This window comes from Notothenia rossii (assembly GCF_949606895.1).
Source record: "Notothenia rossii genome assembly, chromosome: 8".
Lineage (NCBI taxonomy): Eukaryota > Metazoa > Chordata > Actinopteri > Perciformes > Nototheniidae > Notothenia > Notothenia rossii.
Genome location: NC_136906.1, coordinates 20,681,984 through 20,702,566, shown reverse-complemented (window position 1 = coordinate 20,702,566; position 20,583 = coordinate 20,681,984). Strand labels below are relative to the sequence as shown.

Here is a 20,583-nt window from a genome sequence, read left to right as displayed (position 1 = left end):
GCCTAATTTTCAAAAGGTGCTATTATATTAGGGTCTTATGTTAGGCTCTCTTGTGCTATTCCAATGTGCTATTTAGGGTAATAAGCACACTTGTGTTTTCACCATAGCAAAACGAATCAATACCTCTGCTCTGTGCATCTCCAACGGTTGTATTTTGCACTGGAAATCAGAAAAGAACACATTCTAAATATAGTAAGAAGAACAAAAGACAAGGCCTGAATTACAAACAAAAACTTGTCCCAACATTTCTTTACCAGATCTGGTCCTAACACTTTGTCCACTTCACAGGCTGCGTCCTCTCGGGGAAATGGCAAGGGAACAATCTTCTTGAATGGGAAATTCATCCTTGCAGACAATGCATCAATTTGGTCGAAGGCCTCCTCCATGGTTGATCTAAAGAGTTTCCTGACATATGATTTGAGGCGACAATCCAGAAATGAGGTGTTTGGCAAGATGGCATGTTTATAGGTCAATTTGGTGCGCCATTTAAATCGCATTCATTTAAATTTAGATTGCCGTCTTATATGTAGAGAAACTTGTGCAGTGTGTAACATGTTCAATTCAGATTGGGTGCAAAGCTTGAAATGTGTTTAGTTATGACTTGAGGTGAAGTTAAGTTTCAATTGTTGTACTTTACCTAACATTTAGTGTGTAAGCAATTTATACTAATAATAATAGTACATTTAATTTGTAAAGCACTTATCAAAATACAAGAAAACTGTTATATTAAAAGCGTTTAGGATTTTCCTTGTATCATAAGTATTATTTTATAGCTATTTTTCAAAGATGACCTTCACCTACATTCAGTACCTCAACTGAATGATTGAACCATTCAAGTAAAGTAAGTCTGTGTAACAAAAAGAAAATCACCATCAATTATCACAATTCCCCTTTTTATGGTCAATTATTTTCAACTTGTAGAAAATAAAAGTAAAAACAGTTCAATGATATGATTGGACATACAACAATGCGATACATACAACCGTTTATATTTTTTAAATGACATGATACTTGGCTGATTGTTTGCTAATCATTTGCCTTTATGTGATAATTACACATATTCAAGCATGACTTTGCCAACCAAGCCTTATTTTGTGGAAGTTCATGAGTTAGTCCTTGTTTGGTTTCAATATCCATTCAAGGGAGGTTAGCTGGTTTCAGAAACTTAAAGATTTTTCTGATACAGTACTTTCCATCAGTCTCTTTCAGTCAGTCCAAATTCCTCTACAAAAGGTAGGTATTTTGTGAAAAAAAGAAAAGAAATGGCTTGTCACAGTTCATTCAGGACTCGATCCCAAGTAAAATGTGTCTCTTTGCTGTATCCTAAGTAAACAAAAGAAGCTAGACTCTCTTTTTAAATACAGTTAAGTGAAACATCCGACCATACTTAAACATATGATAGGCACATACAGTGTGCCTCTACAGAACGCTTTATGAAAATATGATACTGGCTTTAGAATGTTTCAATTTGCAATCTTTCGGTCTCGTGCTCCTGACGTTTTAGTGCGTCGTCTTCTTGGGGGTTTTGCCGAATTTAGCATCGAATCCGAGACCTAAAGAGAGAAACCCAAAGATGTGATTAAAGAGCATTGGAAAATAAGGTTTAACACCCTGTATTTAACCAATAAAGTGACCAATTGAACCAGTAAAAACATTACATATTTGACAGCCTTATATTTACTGACCCCCCTTTAGCTAAATTCTCATTGCATAATTTACCACTCAACCAAATCTTTGCGTGGGAAGCCCAAGTATCCCCCAATTGGCGCAGTGTTTGTTATTACACACGGAGTAACTGTCTCAGGGTACAGTTAAACGTTTTAAACAGCGTTTTGCAAGAAGAGCTCAGCCATTAACACAAAGTTCCTGCTATTAGACGGCTTTTATCTCAAACAAGCTGAAAGGTGCACAAATCGTGATTGTAGTGAAGCATACAAGATGTTTAAATTAGGATTTGGTACTGAGTGATCACACAGGAGTATCTTATTACAGTGAAGCTCTACCTGCTAAGTTCGGTTTTAAAATAAATTCATAAAGGTCCATCATCAATTTTACAGTGATACATTACAATATACTGTCATCTAGAGAAGGCAACAAAATGTTAACTCTCACCAAGGAAAACCAGGATGGTGCCAAACCACTCCATCCCAGTCATGATGTTGCCGAACAGAAGAACGGAGCCGAGGATGGTGAAGAACTTTCTCGTGGTGGTGACGATGGAGCAGGTCAGAGGCCCAAAGTAGACCACCGTCATGAAGATGAAGGTCTGATCGAGGAGTTTAAAAAACAGACATTAAAGTTATAACCTTGAGGATTTCAAGTTAAAGTCACTATCCATTGCTGATAAGGTAACGATGGTGAGGGCAAATGGGCAAAAATGTATCTCAAAGTAAAGGATTTCTTCAAATCTCCATCCACGCACCTGGCCTAAAGCACTGGTCAGTCCAAACAGTATAATGTTGTAGATGATGCTCGGGTGGCGTTCAGTAAAACTCAGGAAATCCCAGACCTCGCCTGTCCATAATACGGCTGAAAGCAGAAGTGAAAATAATTATAATATCATATCAAAACACAAACAGCTCAGGTATTGAAACAAATTATTAACTATACAAAATCTGTTGATAATGTTGATGGTGTGGTCATATGGCCCCACCAAGTGGTGAAATACGCTAACAACAGGAAGATGAAGCCGAGGTGCGGGGCTGCCATGGATTTGTGGGAGGGGAAGAATTAAACATCTTTATATTTTGGGAAATACCAGCACTTCAAAGCTTATCAACTTCTTATAAAAAGGTATGAATTTGTGGTGTCTTTATGGGTGTGCAAACCTTAACCTGAGGCCCTTTGAAGGAGTTTTAATAGCCTGGAATTCAAATATCACTTATAAAAACATAGCATTTTTAAAGTGTAATATTAACTATGAAAGTGTGAAGCACTCGATTGGCACTTTGTGAGAGATAGCAAGCACTGCCAATTAGTTTAGTTATACGAGTGATAACAGTGTCTTATAGTTCTCTTACTGGCTTTAACCTTTTGATCTTTATCTCTCAGCCCATTAGTGACCAACACTAGAAAGCCCCTCGTTATATTGCATCTGTTTTGGTGCCTTATTCTTCGATATATTCCTGCAACCCCCTCACAGAACTGACGGCTTTGAGGTGCAGGATTCCTTATCAATAAAGATAAGGCTGAACACTTTGCCTTCACTGAATTAATTAGTTTTAAACTCTGGAGAGAATGGTGTTTGTCTTCTCTTTAAGAGCCTTAAACACACACTGTTTCGTTCTTTTTCACTTATTCAGATGGCCATTTTCTACAGCATCAAATCTGTAATTCACCCTGACTTTATTGTGAGAATACAGATCAACACAACTAATAATGACATAACATTTAACAGTGCATTAGACCAACAGCAAGGATATAATAGCTGCGTGACGACCGTGATGACACACAGCTCTAATGAGATTATAAATTAACATAAAATAATAATGTTGAAATCAAATTCTAAAATTGTATATTGGAATGCTGGAAAAAAAAAATCTGTGTCTTTTCGTTCTGTATAAAAATTGGGATTTCATAAACATATTTGGCAAATGCTTAAATGATTGATGTTATCCTGTTTGAAAAATTAGATTCCAGTGGTAGAATTGTTTCCAAAAACTCCAGAGCATTGTAACGTCCAAAAGTCTATTGAAAACAGAGAGGGATTGTCATTTCCCAAATCTAATCTTTTTTATTTGATGGATCACTTTTGAAATTAAGGATTTAGTTCAAGGATATATTTTTTGGGTTAGGAAATATAAAATATGATGAAAAACATTCAAAGTCTTTTTTAAAAACCTCTAAAAGAGCTATAAAATCATAACAAATTGACATTCAGCAAAGCCCCTTTATAGTGTTGCAAAAAGCCACTATTAAACAGCCACATATTGTTGAACCACTGCTTTTGGCTTTCTCTGACAATTTGCTACTGCTTCGCAACAGGACTTGTGCACCAGTGTTTCAGTTTCATTCTGCTATATGTTGGCGCGATTGAGCCACACCAAGGTGATTTTGCTCATTAGTTTCTCCTCTCTAGCTGCAGCTGTGCCAGTCAGTGAGATGGTCCGCTGTAGTTTTGGTTGGAATGAAACCCTTCATGCTTCCTAGCACTTCACAGCACATGTTTGGTGAGACAAGAGTTTGGCAGAGAGCACGGTGGACTCACCTAGTCCCAGCACCAGAGTGGACCACATGTTGATGTTCAGCATCATGTAGTTGGCACTGGTCTGGAAGCGAGACCTCATGTGATCCTGGGCCACACCAGTCAAACCGTCCAATGTCAGGGAGACCAGCTACAACATAGCGAAACAAAGCAGGAGACAAATGTCATGGAAATGTCACAGTAACCATGGCTTCACGAGGGAGGAACAGATAGATTGGCAGCAGATGGGACTCAAGTAGGAATGCACCAATTCAACTGCCAAACATCTACAACCATTTGTATCTGTTGTGTTAAATCTAATTTGTAGCAGCTAACTGTTGTGTTGGATTTACATTTGATGTGTTTATTTTATGCTTCACTAGACACATATTTCTGTTTGACTATAAAAGGAACTTTTTATTGAGTGCTTTAGTTGTACAGCAGGAAAAAAGGCTTTTAAAGCAGTTATTTTTAGATTATATCACATGTTTTATAAATTGGTTGAATTTGAAATTTTATCGTAATAAAGTGTTGAGTGACTTTGAAACGGTTCAGTTTTTTTTATGATGAGGATGTCTTTGTTTCCTTGGAAAATACAGAAAAAAATAACAGAAAAAACTAAACAAAAACACTAGTAATTGCCATCATCCAAATCTAAATGTGGTTTTAAATGTCTATCAGCACAGAATTTCACAATGGGTGCATTCCTAGATACAAGCAGACTGGATGGAACATAAAGCTTATAAACTCACCAGCAGAATCTCTCCAAACCCAAAGACATGGTCGCCTGCGACTGAGCTCTTATTGGGTTTGTAGAGGAACAACGCCACTCCGCTCACAATAAGCAGCACACACAGATACTTAGCCAGCGGGTACCTCTTCCTCAGTATCGTCACACCGAGGATCATCACTGCAACCACACAACAGCAGCATGATGGACATTTTCTTTAAGCCATGAATATCAGGGTGACATCTCTAGGATTTGAAGTAATCCTACCCTGATACAAAATGCCCAGCCTTCCCCCCTCAGAGTGGAAAATATGGATTGCGAAAGTGTGTGTGTGTGTGTGTGTGTGTGTGTGTGTGTGTGTGTGTGTGTGTGTGTGTGTGTGTGTGTGTGTGTGTGTGTGTGTGTGTGTGTGTGTGCTTCTGTCTGTCTTTCTGTCTTATTGTATGTGTGTGTGTGTGTGTGTGTGTGCCTCTGTTTGTCTTTCTGTCTTATTGTATGTGTGTGTGTGTGTGTGTATGTGTGTATGTGTGTATGTGTGTATGTGTGTGTGTTTGTGTGTGTGTGTGTGTGTGTGTGTGTGTGTGTGTGTGTGTGTGTGTGTGTGTGTGTGTGTGTGTGTGTGTGTGTGTGTGTGTGTCAAGAGATAACAAGCAGTGAGATATAATGTTAATGTACAAACAGAACAAACTGTAACCTGCCAGGTGTGCTCATGTCTGCTCACATTGTGAAAAGATTGTGCTTACCCAATATGTACTTGATCAGTTAAGAGAGATATCAGATTATCTCTTATTTGTAATGTACTATATATATATATATACACACGAGGGTATTCTGACTTGCTTGTTTAAGTTATATACATCAACACATTAACCTATGGGATTTAGAAACTTCTGAGTTAGTCAAATTGACACAGATCACAACTTGGCATGGATCTTGCACTGTAACAGATGTAGGCAGGAACAAAACTGCACAAATGCACTAATTCACTTTTAACCAAGAGCAATCTTTAAATGCTAATGAGTAGAATTTCTTGATGGCTGTTTGAAAACACATCATAATAATAATAATAGCAATGGACAACAAGAAATGTCTTGAACATATTATTAAAAAAAGGTGAGTGGGAACGTGACCGCAACCCACATCTAGAGGGTCATGAGCAATGATAGAGTGGGATTATTTGTCATGAGCCTTTATGTTGTTGTTTTTTGGAAAATCCTACTCATTGTGCCTTTAAACATTAGTTTGACAGAGCTGTTCCTATTCTCATTAGTTTTATTACTTTTTGAAATGAGCATGAGATGTAATAGACTGCACCCTATTATTACTTGAGTGTTTATACCAACTTTTATAGATTGTTTAGTATGAAAGTACAAATATTCAGGCTTGTCATTACATGAAACCAGTTCTGAGAAGTACCTTCATTCTAATAAGATGTATTTGTCAAATCACACAACGTATGATTACAGAAGTGATTCTCAGATTTACCTGGTATGGGCTTGCAGGACTTTCCCAACACCTATTGGCAAAGAAAACAAAGATTTAGGATAAGACGGAATGATACATTAATAAATCCATATTAGAATCATGTTACCAACTAAAAGGGCATATGTACCTGTGTGGGGTAGTTTACATACTGAAGGGCAGAGTTACTGGACACCATGGCTCCAAGATAGGAGAGGGAGCACAGCCCATAAAGCCAGCTCTCGGTGTGGTCTGGCTTTGAACCCTCAAAGAACTGGATCACTGATGATGAAGAGGTAGATGTAGCGTCAGATAATGTTTATCTTATTTTATATTAACCATTTGGATAGATTTGAGTACTTCTTCTATATAGTGAATACTCACAGATCTTAGCAAACAGAGCACTGACAATGCACTGTATGAGGACCAATGTCCGGGCGAATACGAACTTCTCCTTTTGGTCTCCTTGACCATAGCTGCCACGAGTGCTGGACGAGTCAAGGAGAAAAAACTGTGTTGAGTGCAACAGATCACAGACAATCTGTATTTGAGGCTGAAATAACCTTCAATGACAATCCTAGCAAAAGCATGGGCTGATAAATGGTATTAGAGTTGAACACTTTCAAGAGTCTTCAAGCTATGGAAAGGCCCCTTTAGAAAGGAGATACCATACTGCAAGTGACAGGCTGGGGTGGTGACATTTGGTTAGGGAACCATAAATCTTAAACAACTTGCAAACTGAACTCAATGGGCAATAGTTGCCAAGAACAAATAGGAAAAAGTGATGTCAATAGTTTTAAATAAAGACATAGAATGATAGGCAATCATTTATGTTCGTGATAGAGTTTCTTTTGTGAGACACTAGGTAAGCTTTCATTTTGAAACCAGATATGATCCCTGTCCCCTTTAGTAACAACATACCATCTGTGTCAGGCCTCATTATGTGATATGCAATAGAAACTAGTCTTCTTTTACTTTATATACCCTTTCTAGACAACTTTATATAACCATTATGGTCTTATGTGTTAATCAAAGAAGGGGAAAAAAGGTTTGCTGTATGCACACACATATGAGGGTAGTGACATAGAAGATTTAGAGAACTACAAATATAGGTCACCTTCTGAATGGTATAACTTTAGAGATCAATACCTGGCATTTTCTAAAATGAGAAGAATATCACGCCAAACCCCATTCATAAATATGTCAATTTAATGTCAGCTTTTTCTTTGTCATCGGTAAAGATAACGTTGTATATCTTACATGAGTTTGCACAACGAGCAGATTGAACCCACTGGCACATGGTGTACGTTTGTTGTGCATTACTTATAGCTATGTCATAGTACAATTAGGCTGGCAATGATTCGGTAACTGTCGACATGCAAGTCAGCATTACAATTGTAAATTGTATAATGGAGTTTGGAACAGGATAGGACAATGTGCTGTAACATACCTCACGCTTAGTGTTACTTACATAGTCTCTTGTAATATTCCGTAGTAAAAGTAGCACACGAAGACTCCGAGGAAACAAACAATGAACCGTATCCGCATATTGTCCCATATCGATACGGGCTTCCCGGCTCCCTTTCCCGCAGCCATGCTATCGTCCAGCAGCCCGGGTATGTTAACCGACACCGCTCCGCTGCCCGCTCCTCTCACACCGATATCCCGCTCCACTATAGACGACGTGACGAGCCCGGAAATGGTGCTCGCGTTTAGGTGTAGTTTTCTGTGATGGCAGGCAAAGATGTTGCCTTTAAAGCTTCTTGAGCGCGCTTAATTTACCAAAGCCTGCAAGCGGTATCTTGACTTCTCTGGAGCTGCACAGACAGTCAGATTTCATGACATATGTTTGTTCTGTATCATTCTCAGGTATCTAAATATCTCCTCCAGGACAGCGTTACTGTTAAAAACATCCCATTCCCCCCTTGATACCTGTACTGTCAGCAGAGTACAGTACGTGTTTTCATTGAGAAATTACAGCCTATAATTAGTAGGAATAGCGGTAGCGACACAGGGAAATAGGTTTTATGAAAGGACCTCAGTGGTGTCAACAGCTAAGCCTGAAAAGTCACAAAAACCTAATGCTGTCTTTAATTTAACGATTCTACGCAGATTAATAATAGTAATAATAATATCACAACCAGCTATTCTGTGATGACCGAATTTTCATATCGTTTAAGTATAAGTACCAACACTTCATAATCATAATAGAGAATTGCCCATATCAGACATCAAATAAGTGCATCAAAAATGGTGATGTAAATTGTGTGCAGCTGTTAAAGATGGGGATAGCTTATACAACATTTTGGATCAAATTAGTTTATATACTGCAGGGTAACATGTCCAATAAAAGTACATCATATTTCATACATTTACATTTTGTTTACATAACCTAAATCTTCAAAGTTACTAAAGTAATCAAATAAACGTAGTGGCGTAAAATAAATACAATATTAGCCTACAAATCTAGTGGAAAAAGTAGCAGAACATGGGAACACAACTACCTTACATGTTTTGATACATGTACTTCAGTAAACAACTAACTTACTTCCACCAATGCACAAAGGCAAATTGTTCTGCTTATATAAAATGTCGTGTGGCACCTGTAAAGGCAGCTATTAAAAACAATGAGGTCCTTCCTTGAAAAAGTCGCGTGCCTTTTTTCCGTCCTAGGATGTGGATTAAATTCATTGGTCCATGTAGGGCAATAGAGATCCTTTCTCGTCCAATCGAAAGCAGATTTGGGTGGAAAAGGCGGTGCTTCGATTTAAAAACCGCAAATCCACGTGTCAAAGGCAAGCAACAACAACAAGAAAAAAATCACAGGAATTACAAGTAGTATAGAAAGGATTTAAACGCCCGGAACATCTGTTTATTTTTATTTGATCACAATGGCAACAGCACACTAAACATTACAAGTGGGAAAAGGTTGCTACATCATGTCTGAAAAAAAGGCCTGATAAAAATATATTTTTTATGCCTGTAAAACTTTAAACTTTTTTATGCCTGTAAAACTTTAGAGTATAAAACAGAAATATGTTTTTTTTCTTCAGTGAAAACTAAAATTATATCACCAGCTTCCTTACAAAGATACAAAAATATATATCTTTCTAGAAGTACATCTGTAGAAAAGCCAGCTACCATTAAACTATTGACCAACAGATTTTCGAAAAAGTTCTTGGTTTCATAAAATTAAGCTGAAGGTTCATCTTAAAACTGAACTATTCCTTAACTAACAATTAAGGATAGTAAACTACTCTTGTGTTGTAAGTGCTTGCTTTTTTTTTTTTACTTTGAAGTCACTCTTTGACATTAAAAATGAAAACATCCCGAGCAATCTTTTTCTGAAATGCTGATGCATCAACTAAAAAACATTTAGTTTTGATCAAAAACAACAACTCAGACTTCAAACTTTTCTCAGCATTTCCAGAACTCCAGCCCTGACTTAATCCATAGCCCACATAAGGCAATACTTATAATAGGTGCTGATGAGGTAAATATCAGCTTAACATAGCATTCTGAAGGCGGAAATAAATCAGTAAAACAGACTAAGTGTGAGCCACAAAGCCTTTTTTTGCTCACAGTGATCATGGCACGTTACAGCAGTGACATTTAAAACACAGTCAGTTGTAGGCATGTTCTGGCAGTGTGGTTTAGTCCTGAGAGGAGGCTACTGCAGGCCCAGGTGCCTGGTGGGAGAGGCCTGACCTGGGCAGCCTGTGACTGGAGAGACTGACAGGCCCCGGAAGAGAAGGTCCATGGAGGGCAGGAGGGGCTTCAGGAGGCTGACAGGGCAGAAAGCGGAGCCTCCATGAGGGGTGAAGTTGACTTTATTGCGGTCAGGACAGGACGGCTGGAGGAGAGGCACGTCCCGAGAGGCAGACCTGGAAGTAAAGAGATGGATAGAAGTTGGCATGAACCCCATTATGCTGTATCATCAAGGGCTCCAAATGCCACAGCTTTAGATGTAGTTTTGCACATCTGGAAAATCATAATACCATTTAAATAACATTATTATAGTTCTGTTATGATACAAATGATTAACATGACTCTAGTTTATGTTTTTATGTATACTTTAGTTATTTAAATTATAACCACACCTTTATTCAAATAATTATATTACATTTTTTGGATAATTCTTTAAAATATTATTTTAGATTTTCAAGTTTCAAGGCTTTATTGTCATTTGCTCATTGTCTACAGTGTAGATATGGCAATGAAAAACTTAAGTTAAAGGCTCCTCCAACAGTGCAACATATATATAGGACATATAAATAATAGAAAAGATAAAATAGTGAAATCGAATGTTTTGAGATGTGCAAGTAAATACAAATAAAATAGAAATAGTGCAAGAAGAGATTTTCTACTAAACCTGGGCTGTCTCATAAGCAGCATTTCACAGAAATGCATATCATGTAAATGCAATATTCACACCTCACAAATTACCTTCTTCCAACCTTTTCTAAATTGGTATGATAAATGTTTATTTTGAGTTAAGTTTAAATCTGATTTTATTTAAGAGCTTTAATGCTATGCTACTGCTTGAGGAGGGGGGCTTCATGGGTTGCTCCTGAAATGACATATCTAGAACGTGAATATTTATTTCATGAATATATAATCAAAACATTATGTTTTTGCTTACATTTGATCCTCGCACACTTGTACTCGCTCAGAGCCTTCTGGCGACTCGCGCTGGAAGGAGTAGGTTTTGTTGGGACGAGTAGCGGAGGAGCAGGGCTGCAGCAGGGGGGGGTCCAGGGCGAACAGAGGTAGCGGCGTAGATGGAGCGGGACTTAGCGTCTCACAGTCGAGTAGCTCTGCTCAGAAAGACACAAATATCCGAACTTTTGTTAATAATATGAAAACTAACCATATATTTGTTTTATTTTTGAACAACACAAAAATGTAGAGTGGTCTAACCTGGCTCTCCCATGGGACAGGGAGACTGTGATGGAGACAGAAGAGATGGGTTCAATGGAGAAGGGGAATTTGAAGGAGACAGCAGCGATGGATCTAGAGGACAAGGAGACTGAGAAGGAGAGAGGAGGGAAGGATCCAGATCCAGGGGCCCTGGGGAGGGCTCACTTTGAGAGCCACTGCTGCACCTCTGAACAGGAACGGGGGCCCTATGGCCATCCGGGATATCCAAAATCTGGAATATTCAGGAGAAAACAAGTGAAGGGGTCAGAGCAGCTAAAGAAGCAACACAGGGCAATGTTTTTTTTTTTTTTTTAAATCTACCTTTTTGTTACAAACATATCGTTAACAACTTTCCTGTAATTTCAACATCTTGACAAGATTTTTGGCCATTTAAATTTTTGTTATACTTAAGCCAAACAAAAACCACAGTGCATACATACAAAAAAAGGCGTTAAGCTTTTTATTTTTTGTATTACAGAAGTAAGCCTATACTGCTGCTATAATGTTTGGTTTAGTTTCATAATCATTACTTGACATTTTTTCTCAAAACATGATCTGTTTAATAACCTTGTGCCTCACCTCGTGCTGATCATCAGGTTTCTCAGAGACAAACGCTTCTTCCAGCTCCAGGTTCAGGCCTTCAACACTGCGTCGCAGCCGCGGGGCGATTCTGTTCAGCCGCATCAGGGGCACAGTCTGAAAAACAACAATCTTTAAGACTCTTTGTTTGCTTAAATACTTTTGAGCAGAATGTGTATATATCCATGTTGTGTGCCAGGTTAGTGCACATTTTGATACAAACAGGAGGTAGTGCAAGCAAAGGGCAGTATTAAATCAGCAAAATGTATCGTAAGAGCTTAACTTTAATGCTGTTCATTAACTTACCTAATTGTAAATACTTCAATTAAATATTCCCCATCTTATTTTGTTCATTCTATGTATTGTTATCTTATTTGTAAGAGACAAATATGTTGTTTGAATAACATGTAATGTTATTCTCTGTGTGCACATTGGGTGGTACTGTGGTGTATTATCCTGGGATCAGGTAAAAAAGGCAAGGTAAGTCCCTGCTGTCATCAGGAGTGGAGTGCACCAGCTGGGCGTAAAAAAGTAGGTCTTAACTCTAACGTCGGGCTTAGCTACGTCCGACTTAGGGATTCGAATTTACACCGAGTGCACCAAGCCTGACTAGTATAGGTCGTAGCTGCGCCTGGTCTTAAGATGCGCGTCCACGTAAATACACGCGAAACAGTAATTGTTGCCAAGCAACACACGTCTACATAATTTAACACTCGAATTCCTCCATTCAGAGCAAACTAAGATTTGGATAACGAAGTCATGGATAACAGAAACCAAAAGAAGAGAAAAATGACGCCCACACCTAAAGAAAGAGGGATTTTACAGAGCTACAACGTGAACTGGTGGAGAAAGAGATCGTTCGTGTGGAGGTGGAGACCGCAAAACTGCAGCGGAACATGACAAAATTGAGCTGGAGAAATTAAGACTCAAAATTATAATTCTTAAGAATCAGCAAAGAATCACGGAAGAAGACAATTTGTCATTCACCGTTCTCTAATCATATTTGTTATCTAATGTTCTTGTGTGTGTTTTTTTTTATAAAATAGGCTATAAAACGGCCTAATGAAAATATGTGGTCACAATGGGAGCTTATTGAAATGCAATTGCAAAAAAACAGCGTTCATATTACAAATATACAGGGCTATATGTTGTTTATTATGGGATTGCGGTTGACTCGTCCACAGATATCTTCACGGATGCCAGGAGGATTTTGCTGCTTCTTCTTGTGTCAAGTAAATATAATTCCAAAGGCGGCGCTGGAGAGCCAAGGAAACGTGTCTAATAGCCCGACATGCAGTTGTGCGATGAACATTAATCATGTCTCCCACAGTATTAAAGTAAAATCTGAGCGCAATCAGCACCTGCAAGGTTGGGGAGAGCGCAGCGTTTCTGTCTGATCCGTTCTGTTGTTGAGGGGAGATCTCCTCGATTCAATCAAAAAGGGCTTGTCTGCCAAAACGAAACCTCTCTATCAGCTCAATGAATAGATGTCCAGTGGGTTTGTTTGATCACGGACGACTCTCTCGTCTTAATGCCCTTTCGTTGTTACAACATGTAAACAAGACGCACTGCCATAGTTATTTTCCTTCTTGTCTGTTTTACGTTACTATGGATACTAGTCTCTCTTTCCGATTTACGCCTGCTCCATACTAGGCGTAAAAGTTACACCCGGGCGCAACGCATACAGGGCTTAAGTCTAAGTGGTGCACTAGTCATAACTTTAGTTTGGTCTTAAACTTCGGTTCTACGTCGGACGTAGAGTTACGCCCAGCTTATGCCCAGCTGGTGCACTCCACTCCAGGTGTTCCACCAGCAAGGGCAAATGTTTTTTGACTGCTGTTTTCAGTTGCTTGTTTGTTTGTTTGTTTGTTTGTTCAGTCAAACCTTAAATGCTGATGCATGACAAAACAAATAAAATGATGGTTATCTTAATCTATCAAGTGTGTTTGCCATCTTATTTTCCATTAATTTGGCATTCTATCCCTTTTACATGTTAATTATATATTTATTTTCTCTTATTGAAAGCACTTTTACGAAAGGGGCTATACAAATCTATTTAAAATCTATATTATTAATATTATCATTACTATATAATATTGACCTGCCAATGTCTGACTAAAGACTCGGTCCTTGTTAAAGTATGAAATGCTGGTTTCAGATTGTCTCTTTGTGACAGCAAGGCAGAATAACAGGAGGCGTGAAGACAGCCGTTCCTAAGAAAAGCACAACTGTTTTTAAATACCCCTGTTACCAAGCACTTCCCAGTATGCCCGTGGAAGACGGATTAGCATCAGCAGTTGTCATGGAAACTTTGACCTCTATGTCTTTTCCCCACATGTCATCAGGAGACATAAGCAATGGGTTTACCTGAGTGATGCCTGCTGCATGACCTGCTGGCAGGGGGTGGTGGGGGGGCTCGTACCCTGCTGAGGGAGGGAGGTGGCGGGAACGCTTCTGCAGCTGGTTCCTCAGCTTGGCCACCTGAGCGCAGAGCAGAGAGAAAAAGCAGGAGTCACAACGCTTCTTTCTGAAAAGGGAAAGGTTACTCTCTTTCCCCTCAGGAGGCTGTTAATGTTTCGTGCCATCAGTGGGAGGGTGCGGAAAAAAGGGTGTGAACAGTGGTGGAATGTAATTTCACTCTACTTGAAGTTTTACATTTAATGAAACTTCATATTTCCCTCCATTACATGCTGTCCGACAGCTTTAGTTACTTTTCAGTTTACTGTTTTTCGTCCCCTCTTTGCACATATGGTGATTTTGAATGTTTGTGATGTTTGTTTGTTTTTTATGTTGAGATAATTCTATTTCCATCCTAAGCTAAATAAACAACTGTACAACATCACTTGGATCAACAGGCATTGTCACAAGTTGAAAACAGGACTGTGTTTCTTAGATCATGGAAAGTAGATTGTTTACATACATGTGATTCTCACAGGACAAACATGTGATGGTTTCATATATTATGCTTCATTGCTGTATATTAAGCTACCCAACAGTACATGACGGAGTTATAATGAGCATAATCTTTAAGTACTGTACTTTAGTACATATCCAAGCTACTTTTATACTTAAATGATATTTTACAAATAAGGCTTACATACACTTACCAAATATAGCTTTCAAATTCAAGACTTTTACTTGTAGGAGTGTTTTTGGAGCATGGAATAAGTACTTTTTCTTCCACCAATAGTTGTAAGTAAGAGTAAGAAACGGGGCAATTGATGATATAAACTCAAATACGTACCTCCCTCAGGTGCTCTGCACTACCCCACGATGCTGAGCGCTTGTGTTTGCCGGAACTTCTCCTCCCTCGGGTCTCTTCTGCCCAGGAACTTGGTGTCTTCGAAAAGAATATTATTTATTTTGTGAATAATAAGTGAGTATAATAATATGGGTCCCGAATTTGTCTAAAAAACATTTGGTGGATGTTGTAGAAAATTGCCTTTTATGGCAGACATTTTGGCTGACCTTTCTGAGGCCTCTGACATGTTCTGTTTAACTCCATTCAACACTACAAGTTGTTACGAGTTGAGTACAACACAGAAGTGGAGCCCAACAGCTGTGTTTCACACCTGCCCCAACAGCTGTTCGAGAAACCCACCCTGAGCTGCAAAACAGCCCTCCACTTTCACACACATTTCAAAACATCCAAACCACATCCTTGGAAAGACTATAAATACAGTGCAAGTTCAGCATTCAACACTTCAGTGCACACAGAGTAACCTTGTTTTTCACCAAGTCACATACTGTAGAAGAAGAACAACAATAACAAAGACAAACAGAAAAGTTTCTTGTGCACTTCTTCTTTTGTCAATCACAACGACTCAACAACCTACTTTTACTCCTATAAAACGTACCGATTTCTTCACATTGACTCTTGACTTTCTACCAGAGGGAGTCGGGTTGGCTTCTCCCGGCCCTTTGTTGGGAGAAGACGCCTCGCAGCTCATCCTCACCCGGTGTAACCCTTGTTTAGTTGACCCACAGGATCAAATGATCACAGTTTTGGCGCCTCCAGTCAACTGCCTCACACACTTGCATACAAATCGGATCCACGCAATGGTGCCCATGCCATTCAATAAGGCAACAGTACACATTTAGCCCTCACTGTGAACAGTAGGGTTGTGTCCTGGTATTCCATTCCCAAAATGCGAGCAGTTCTCAAGGTGTCCACCTCACAAGTCAGAGAATCTTATTAGTGCCATAACTTCGTGCAGTAGAAAACGCAGACACCATCTTGTCCCTGTCCAGTGGACTAAACGTAGAGCATCGGCCGGCTAAATAAGTCAGGACGCGACATGGGTCAGTCATACGGTGACATCGGTGTAGAGTTACAGCTGCCAACCCCCCCTGAAATCATCCAACACCAACAACCCCACCCTGCCCAAAACATGAACAGGGGGATCATGGGACACACATCTATAAAAAGACTCAAAGGTAGCAGAACATTTGGCTTGTGTTTCCAGCTCTGACGACTCATCAACATGTACTTAATTCCTGTCTGCAATATGGCCTCAATAAAAGGGAAATACAATCCATTTAATTTAGAATGAAAACACAAGAAAGCAGCTAATTCTCACATTTGGGAGGCTTGAGGAAGAACATATTTTGCCCCTTTGCTATTAAATTCCTTGTAAATGTGTTTGGTGATCAAGATATTGGCCTTTTTATTTATAAACAAACTGATTGACTGAATTATTATTTCAGAATTAAACTGAAACAATTTACGTTCAAATGAAATCTACTGTTCCTGAAATAAACACTACCAGGCACATATTTATACTTTTGTATAAAATAACTTGTCCAAAAACATGCTTGCACCCATGTAGCACATATCTGTAGAATAATAGCTTAATAGATACGGTTAACTACATGTTTAATCGTTATTCCATGTACAATTTATACAAAATCTGACAGGTAAATGTGTTATCTATATGGATCGGATTATTTGTATTAATGTGTGCTTGCCACTTTACTAAATATAGTTTTATTTTGTCTTTATCGTTGTTGTATCTTTGCTGTAACAATGTACATTTCCCCTGTGTGGGGCTAATAAAGGAATTCTGAGCCTGATTACTGTGTGAGTGTAAGGTGTATTTAGTGTATACGTACAGTATATGTATAGCTATTTCATTTTACTTTATTTTTGTTAGCTTTATTTTCCCCATGTCTTTTTTATCTATCATTTTAATGTATAACTCTTCCTTTGGTTTTTTCACTTGAGCTGCCGTAACATTTAAATATCCCCTATAGGGATCTGGGGTACCTGAAAGTATATATTATTTTAATTTGGAATCTGAGTTACCAAAGATGTGTGTTTGATAATGTAAATTAAAAAAAAGTTCTTTCTCATAAACCCATGTAGGATATGTCTTGTTTTCTACATGATAAAGAAATACAATCTTTAAAATCTCCGTAACTATAAATGGAACAATTTGACGGAAGTTTTGAAAGTAAAAAAGCATACCAAATGAGGACTGAAGCAAACCAAGTTAAATCATTTAAAGTAATGCAGAGGATGGCAGAAGGACGTGCTGGGTGGGGTGTGTGTGTGTGGCTGAGGAGAGTGCTGGGGGATGGGGTGTCTGTATAATGAGGTCAGGAGGGGTCTGTTCCTCACAATGGAGGCGAAGGGGGTTTGTTCGGGTTTTAAACTGTGTCAGGATCGAAGACGAAGCTGCGGAGCTTGGAGAAGTTAGTAGGGGCTTTGTGCACCAGTTAGGAGCCGATACAGTCGAGGGGGGAGCGAGGGGAGAGCAGCAGAGTTTAAAGAAGAACAAAAACGACTATTTCCAGTTGGCTGCCTTCCACCCGCAGCGTCAAACTGGAACCACGAGACACCTGCAGAGCCAACATCAGATATCTTGTCCTCTATATAATCCCGTAACATACAAGAAAAGCAAGGCAGATAAAACATTTGGTCTCCTGTCTGCTTTTTTTCGGCAACATGAAGCAACAGGTTTTATGGGAAATGTGTCCTTACACAGACTTCCACTTGAGTGGAAGGCTCTTGTTAAATGACAGTGATTACTCAGAGGTATCACCATTCATTTGATATTGTCATGATAAATTAATATGTACCTGTGTGGCTTTGTCGTTGACACAGGTAACAACCTGGCTCTCTCCCTCTCTGGGCCACTGTCCCTGCAGGTAGGGGCCGACGATGGCGTCGAGAGAAAGCGTTCGGCGGATGGTAGGTTTCGGTGGGCGAGCTGTGTTCCTGTCAGCTTTGGAAAACAGAAATAAAAATACATTTAAGGGATTACTTTATCCATAAAATGTCCATTTGTATATACATTGCGTAACCTAGAACTACATCACCTAGAGCTTGTAAATAAAACGCTGTGTTTTTTGCATGCCTCCATGTCGACTAAAATAATCTAAAAAAGTATTGATGAGTTGAAGGATGTTGTATAGTTTTGCGGTTGTTGAACGCCTACTTCAATGCATCAAAACTTTGTTCACTGTGGAAAAATGCAACAAGAAAAAGATTCCTTGAAGAATTCAAAGTAACATAAAGTCAGGGAGTTTATGTCTGGGTTGTGTAAGCCTTAACACAGTACTTGTCAGAACAGTGTCTGTCCTGCAGATCTCACAACTCATGCCTGTGTGATCATGTATAGCTTGATCGGGCAAGAGTATAAAACTATCCTTAAGAAGCTAAACAGTATTTTGACACCGGTAGTTGTTTAAAGAAATTGCTCCCAGGCTTCTTCCCCACCAACGAGCATGCCATGTGGAGTTGTGTGTTTGCATGTTGGCAGCCCTCTGTAATCTCTGGCAGGTGTGGACCATGCCTTTGACCTGGAGCAAAGCCATCCATCTACACAGCATAGGCAACAGTCACCACAGGCTACAAGTATACACACACAATATGTTGTCATGTTGCAGGGCAGACAGGCAGAATGTAAAAATAAACACGACTACATGCAGATGTGATTTGCATGGATACAGTTAAAGTAGAACAAAGCTGTCCTAGAGTGAAGAACGCAGCAGAGATCCCACAGGTTAGAGTGCAAAGGGTTGACTGGGTGTCCAGATAACATTTAGAGAGCAGTGTTATGTTTCAGGGGTTAGCAGAAGCCTTCATTGTTGACTTAACTTTCTCAAGGTATGCTGGGATTTTACTTTTAGACCGAGGGTCAAGTTCAATCTTTGAGGCAGTGATTGATCCACGAATTGCCATGAGTTCAGCCTACGTAGCCAACAAAGCAAACCTGCTTTTTTAAAAATGTTTTTTAAGTTTTGCAAGTCAAGAATTGTTCAATGAGCATGAAAACGTCAGACGTATTCATTCAAAAATGGCTTGAGCAACCCTATTTTTCATTCAATGTTCTAAGTGCATTGGGCAGATGTATGATTTCCTTTGCATCATTGATTCATCTTTTGATTAAACCAGATAGTGTCAATTAAAGTTAGAAAGTTAATTCTTCAGAGCTCGAGTTTGTCCAAAGCCTAGAAATATTGAAGTTACAATAATATAAGACAGACAGACAGGATTAGCAAAATGACACTAGGAAACCAAATGTTCGGCATATTTTCTGTTGAAAAAATCTAATAAAATTACTGTCAAAATAGTTGCTTCTTCATTGTCCGTATTGATTGATGGACTCCACATTAGCCTCTATCTTCATTGTTGTACAATTAAGAAAACAAGTAAATGAAACACTTGAACATATGTAACTGCGTATCTGAGTCAGATATTCATAAATTGACATCATACATACACTTTTCAACACTGGACCACATGGAGGTGAATGCAGAGTTCACCCCCCTCTTCATGAGTTGTATTTACCCGTGTTGACCTCCCTGCAGAGAGCTGAGCCCCTCTGGAGCTGGTACGGGACGGTGGCTCTGAGGGGCTGCAGGCTGGGGTTGCTGCTGCAACCCCGAGGCGCTCCTCCACTTCTGCCCGACATTCCCCACTCCGTGCTCCGCTTGTGAAAACACACACGGCCTCTCTTCTTCCTCTCGGTCACTGCAACGCGCTGTCTTTCTTTCTGCCCACATTCACTTCATCCACAGTGATGATGATCCAGAAGTCTAGTGGGGCCCCTTGTTGAGCACCCAGCTTGAGGTTTATTTTGTGATGATGACCATGATTTTGTGTCGCTTACTTTCGGAGCAGAGACGACCTGGGTGCAGCTTTGCAGTTTAAAGCATCTTGACGTTGTAGTGTGAGGAACAGACACAACTCACACATCGCTGTTCGTGCAAAGTGAAAACACAACAGCTCGGCTCAAACTGTGTGCAACTGTCTCGTGCAGTGTATGGTTCCCAGGGAGGCCGATCTGATTGGCCGCAGCAGAATACTACTGAGCACGTATTGGTCATTACGCCGATCCGTCAACTTAATGGGCACCACCCCCCCCTCCCAAAAAAAAGTTAAAAAGTTAAAGCTCCCAAAGAAAACCAAAGCCTACAACTAAGTTAAACACCATATTAGTGATAGAATTGTCGGTTTAAGTTATGTCTTTGACTAAATGAAAGTCACATTTCTTTGGAATCACCTTTTAACTTTGATGTGAATTGGTTTCTTCACTAGATGACTCTTTTTCACTCTCTGTGTGATAAAACAAAACAAGACATTTGAAGACTAGACCTTTTTCTTTTTCATGTTGTAAAACAAAAAACGAATTGATTAAATGCGTTTTAACTTCACTAACAATATAAAAACCTACCCATCTCATACAAATCAAAGAGTGCAATT

General features: G+C 39.3%; 2 protein-coding genes across 3 annotated transcripts; both read right to left on the bottom strand.

Moving 5' to 3' along the window:
- Positions 1 to 876: 876 nt before the first annotated feature.
- slc35b1 (solute carrier family 35 member B1) lies at positions 877 to 8,399 on the bottom strand. Its single transcript, XM_079646887.1, has 9 exons — positions 7,846 to 8,399; positions 6,759 to 6,862; positions 6,526 to 6,656; positions 6,399 to 6,429; positions 4,936 to 5,093; positions 4,208 to 4,334; positions 2,423 to 2,529; positions 2,113 to 2,266; positions 877 to 1,553 (listed from the first exon to the last, which is right to left on the bottom strand). Exons 1-9 carry the CDS (start codon positions 7,968 to 7,970, stop codon positions 1,501 to 1,503), a joined length of 990 nt encoding a protein of 329 aa, XP_079503013.1. The 5' UTR covers positions 7,971 to 8,399; the 3' UTR covers positions 877 to 1,500.
- Positions 8,400 to 9,210: 811 nt separating this feature from the next.
- Positions 9,211 to 20,132, bottom strand: fam117aa (family with sequence similarity 117 member Aa). 2 transcript variants are annotated; one of them, XM_079646514.1, is made up of 8 exons: positions 19,669 to 20,132; positions 17,955 to 18,100; positions 15,118 to 15,213; positions 14,241 to 14,354; positions 11,874 to 11,990; positions 11,295 to 11,526; positions 11,017 to 11,191; positions 9,211 to 10,258 (listed from the first exon to the last, which is right to left on the bottom strand). In XM_079646514.1, the coding sequence occupies exons 1-8, from the start codon at positions 19,790 to 19,792 to the stop codon at positions 10,045 to 10,047; spliced, it is 1,218 nt and encodes a 405-aa protein (XP_079502640.1). In that variant the 5' UTR covers positions 19,793 to 20,132; the 3' UTR covers positions 9,211 to 10,044. The 2 variants fall into 2 exon arrangements, with proteins under 2 accessions (XP_079502640.1, XP_079502641.1); XM_079646515.1 differs by lacking the exons at positions 17,955 to 18,100; positions 19,669 to 20,132 and adding an exon at positions 15,731 to 16,170.
- Between the last annotated feature and the right edge of the window lie 451 nt (positions 20,133 to 20,583).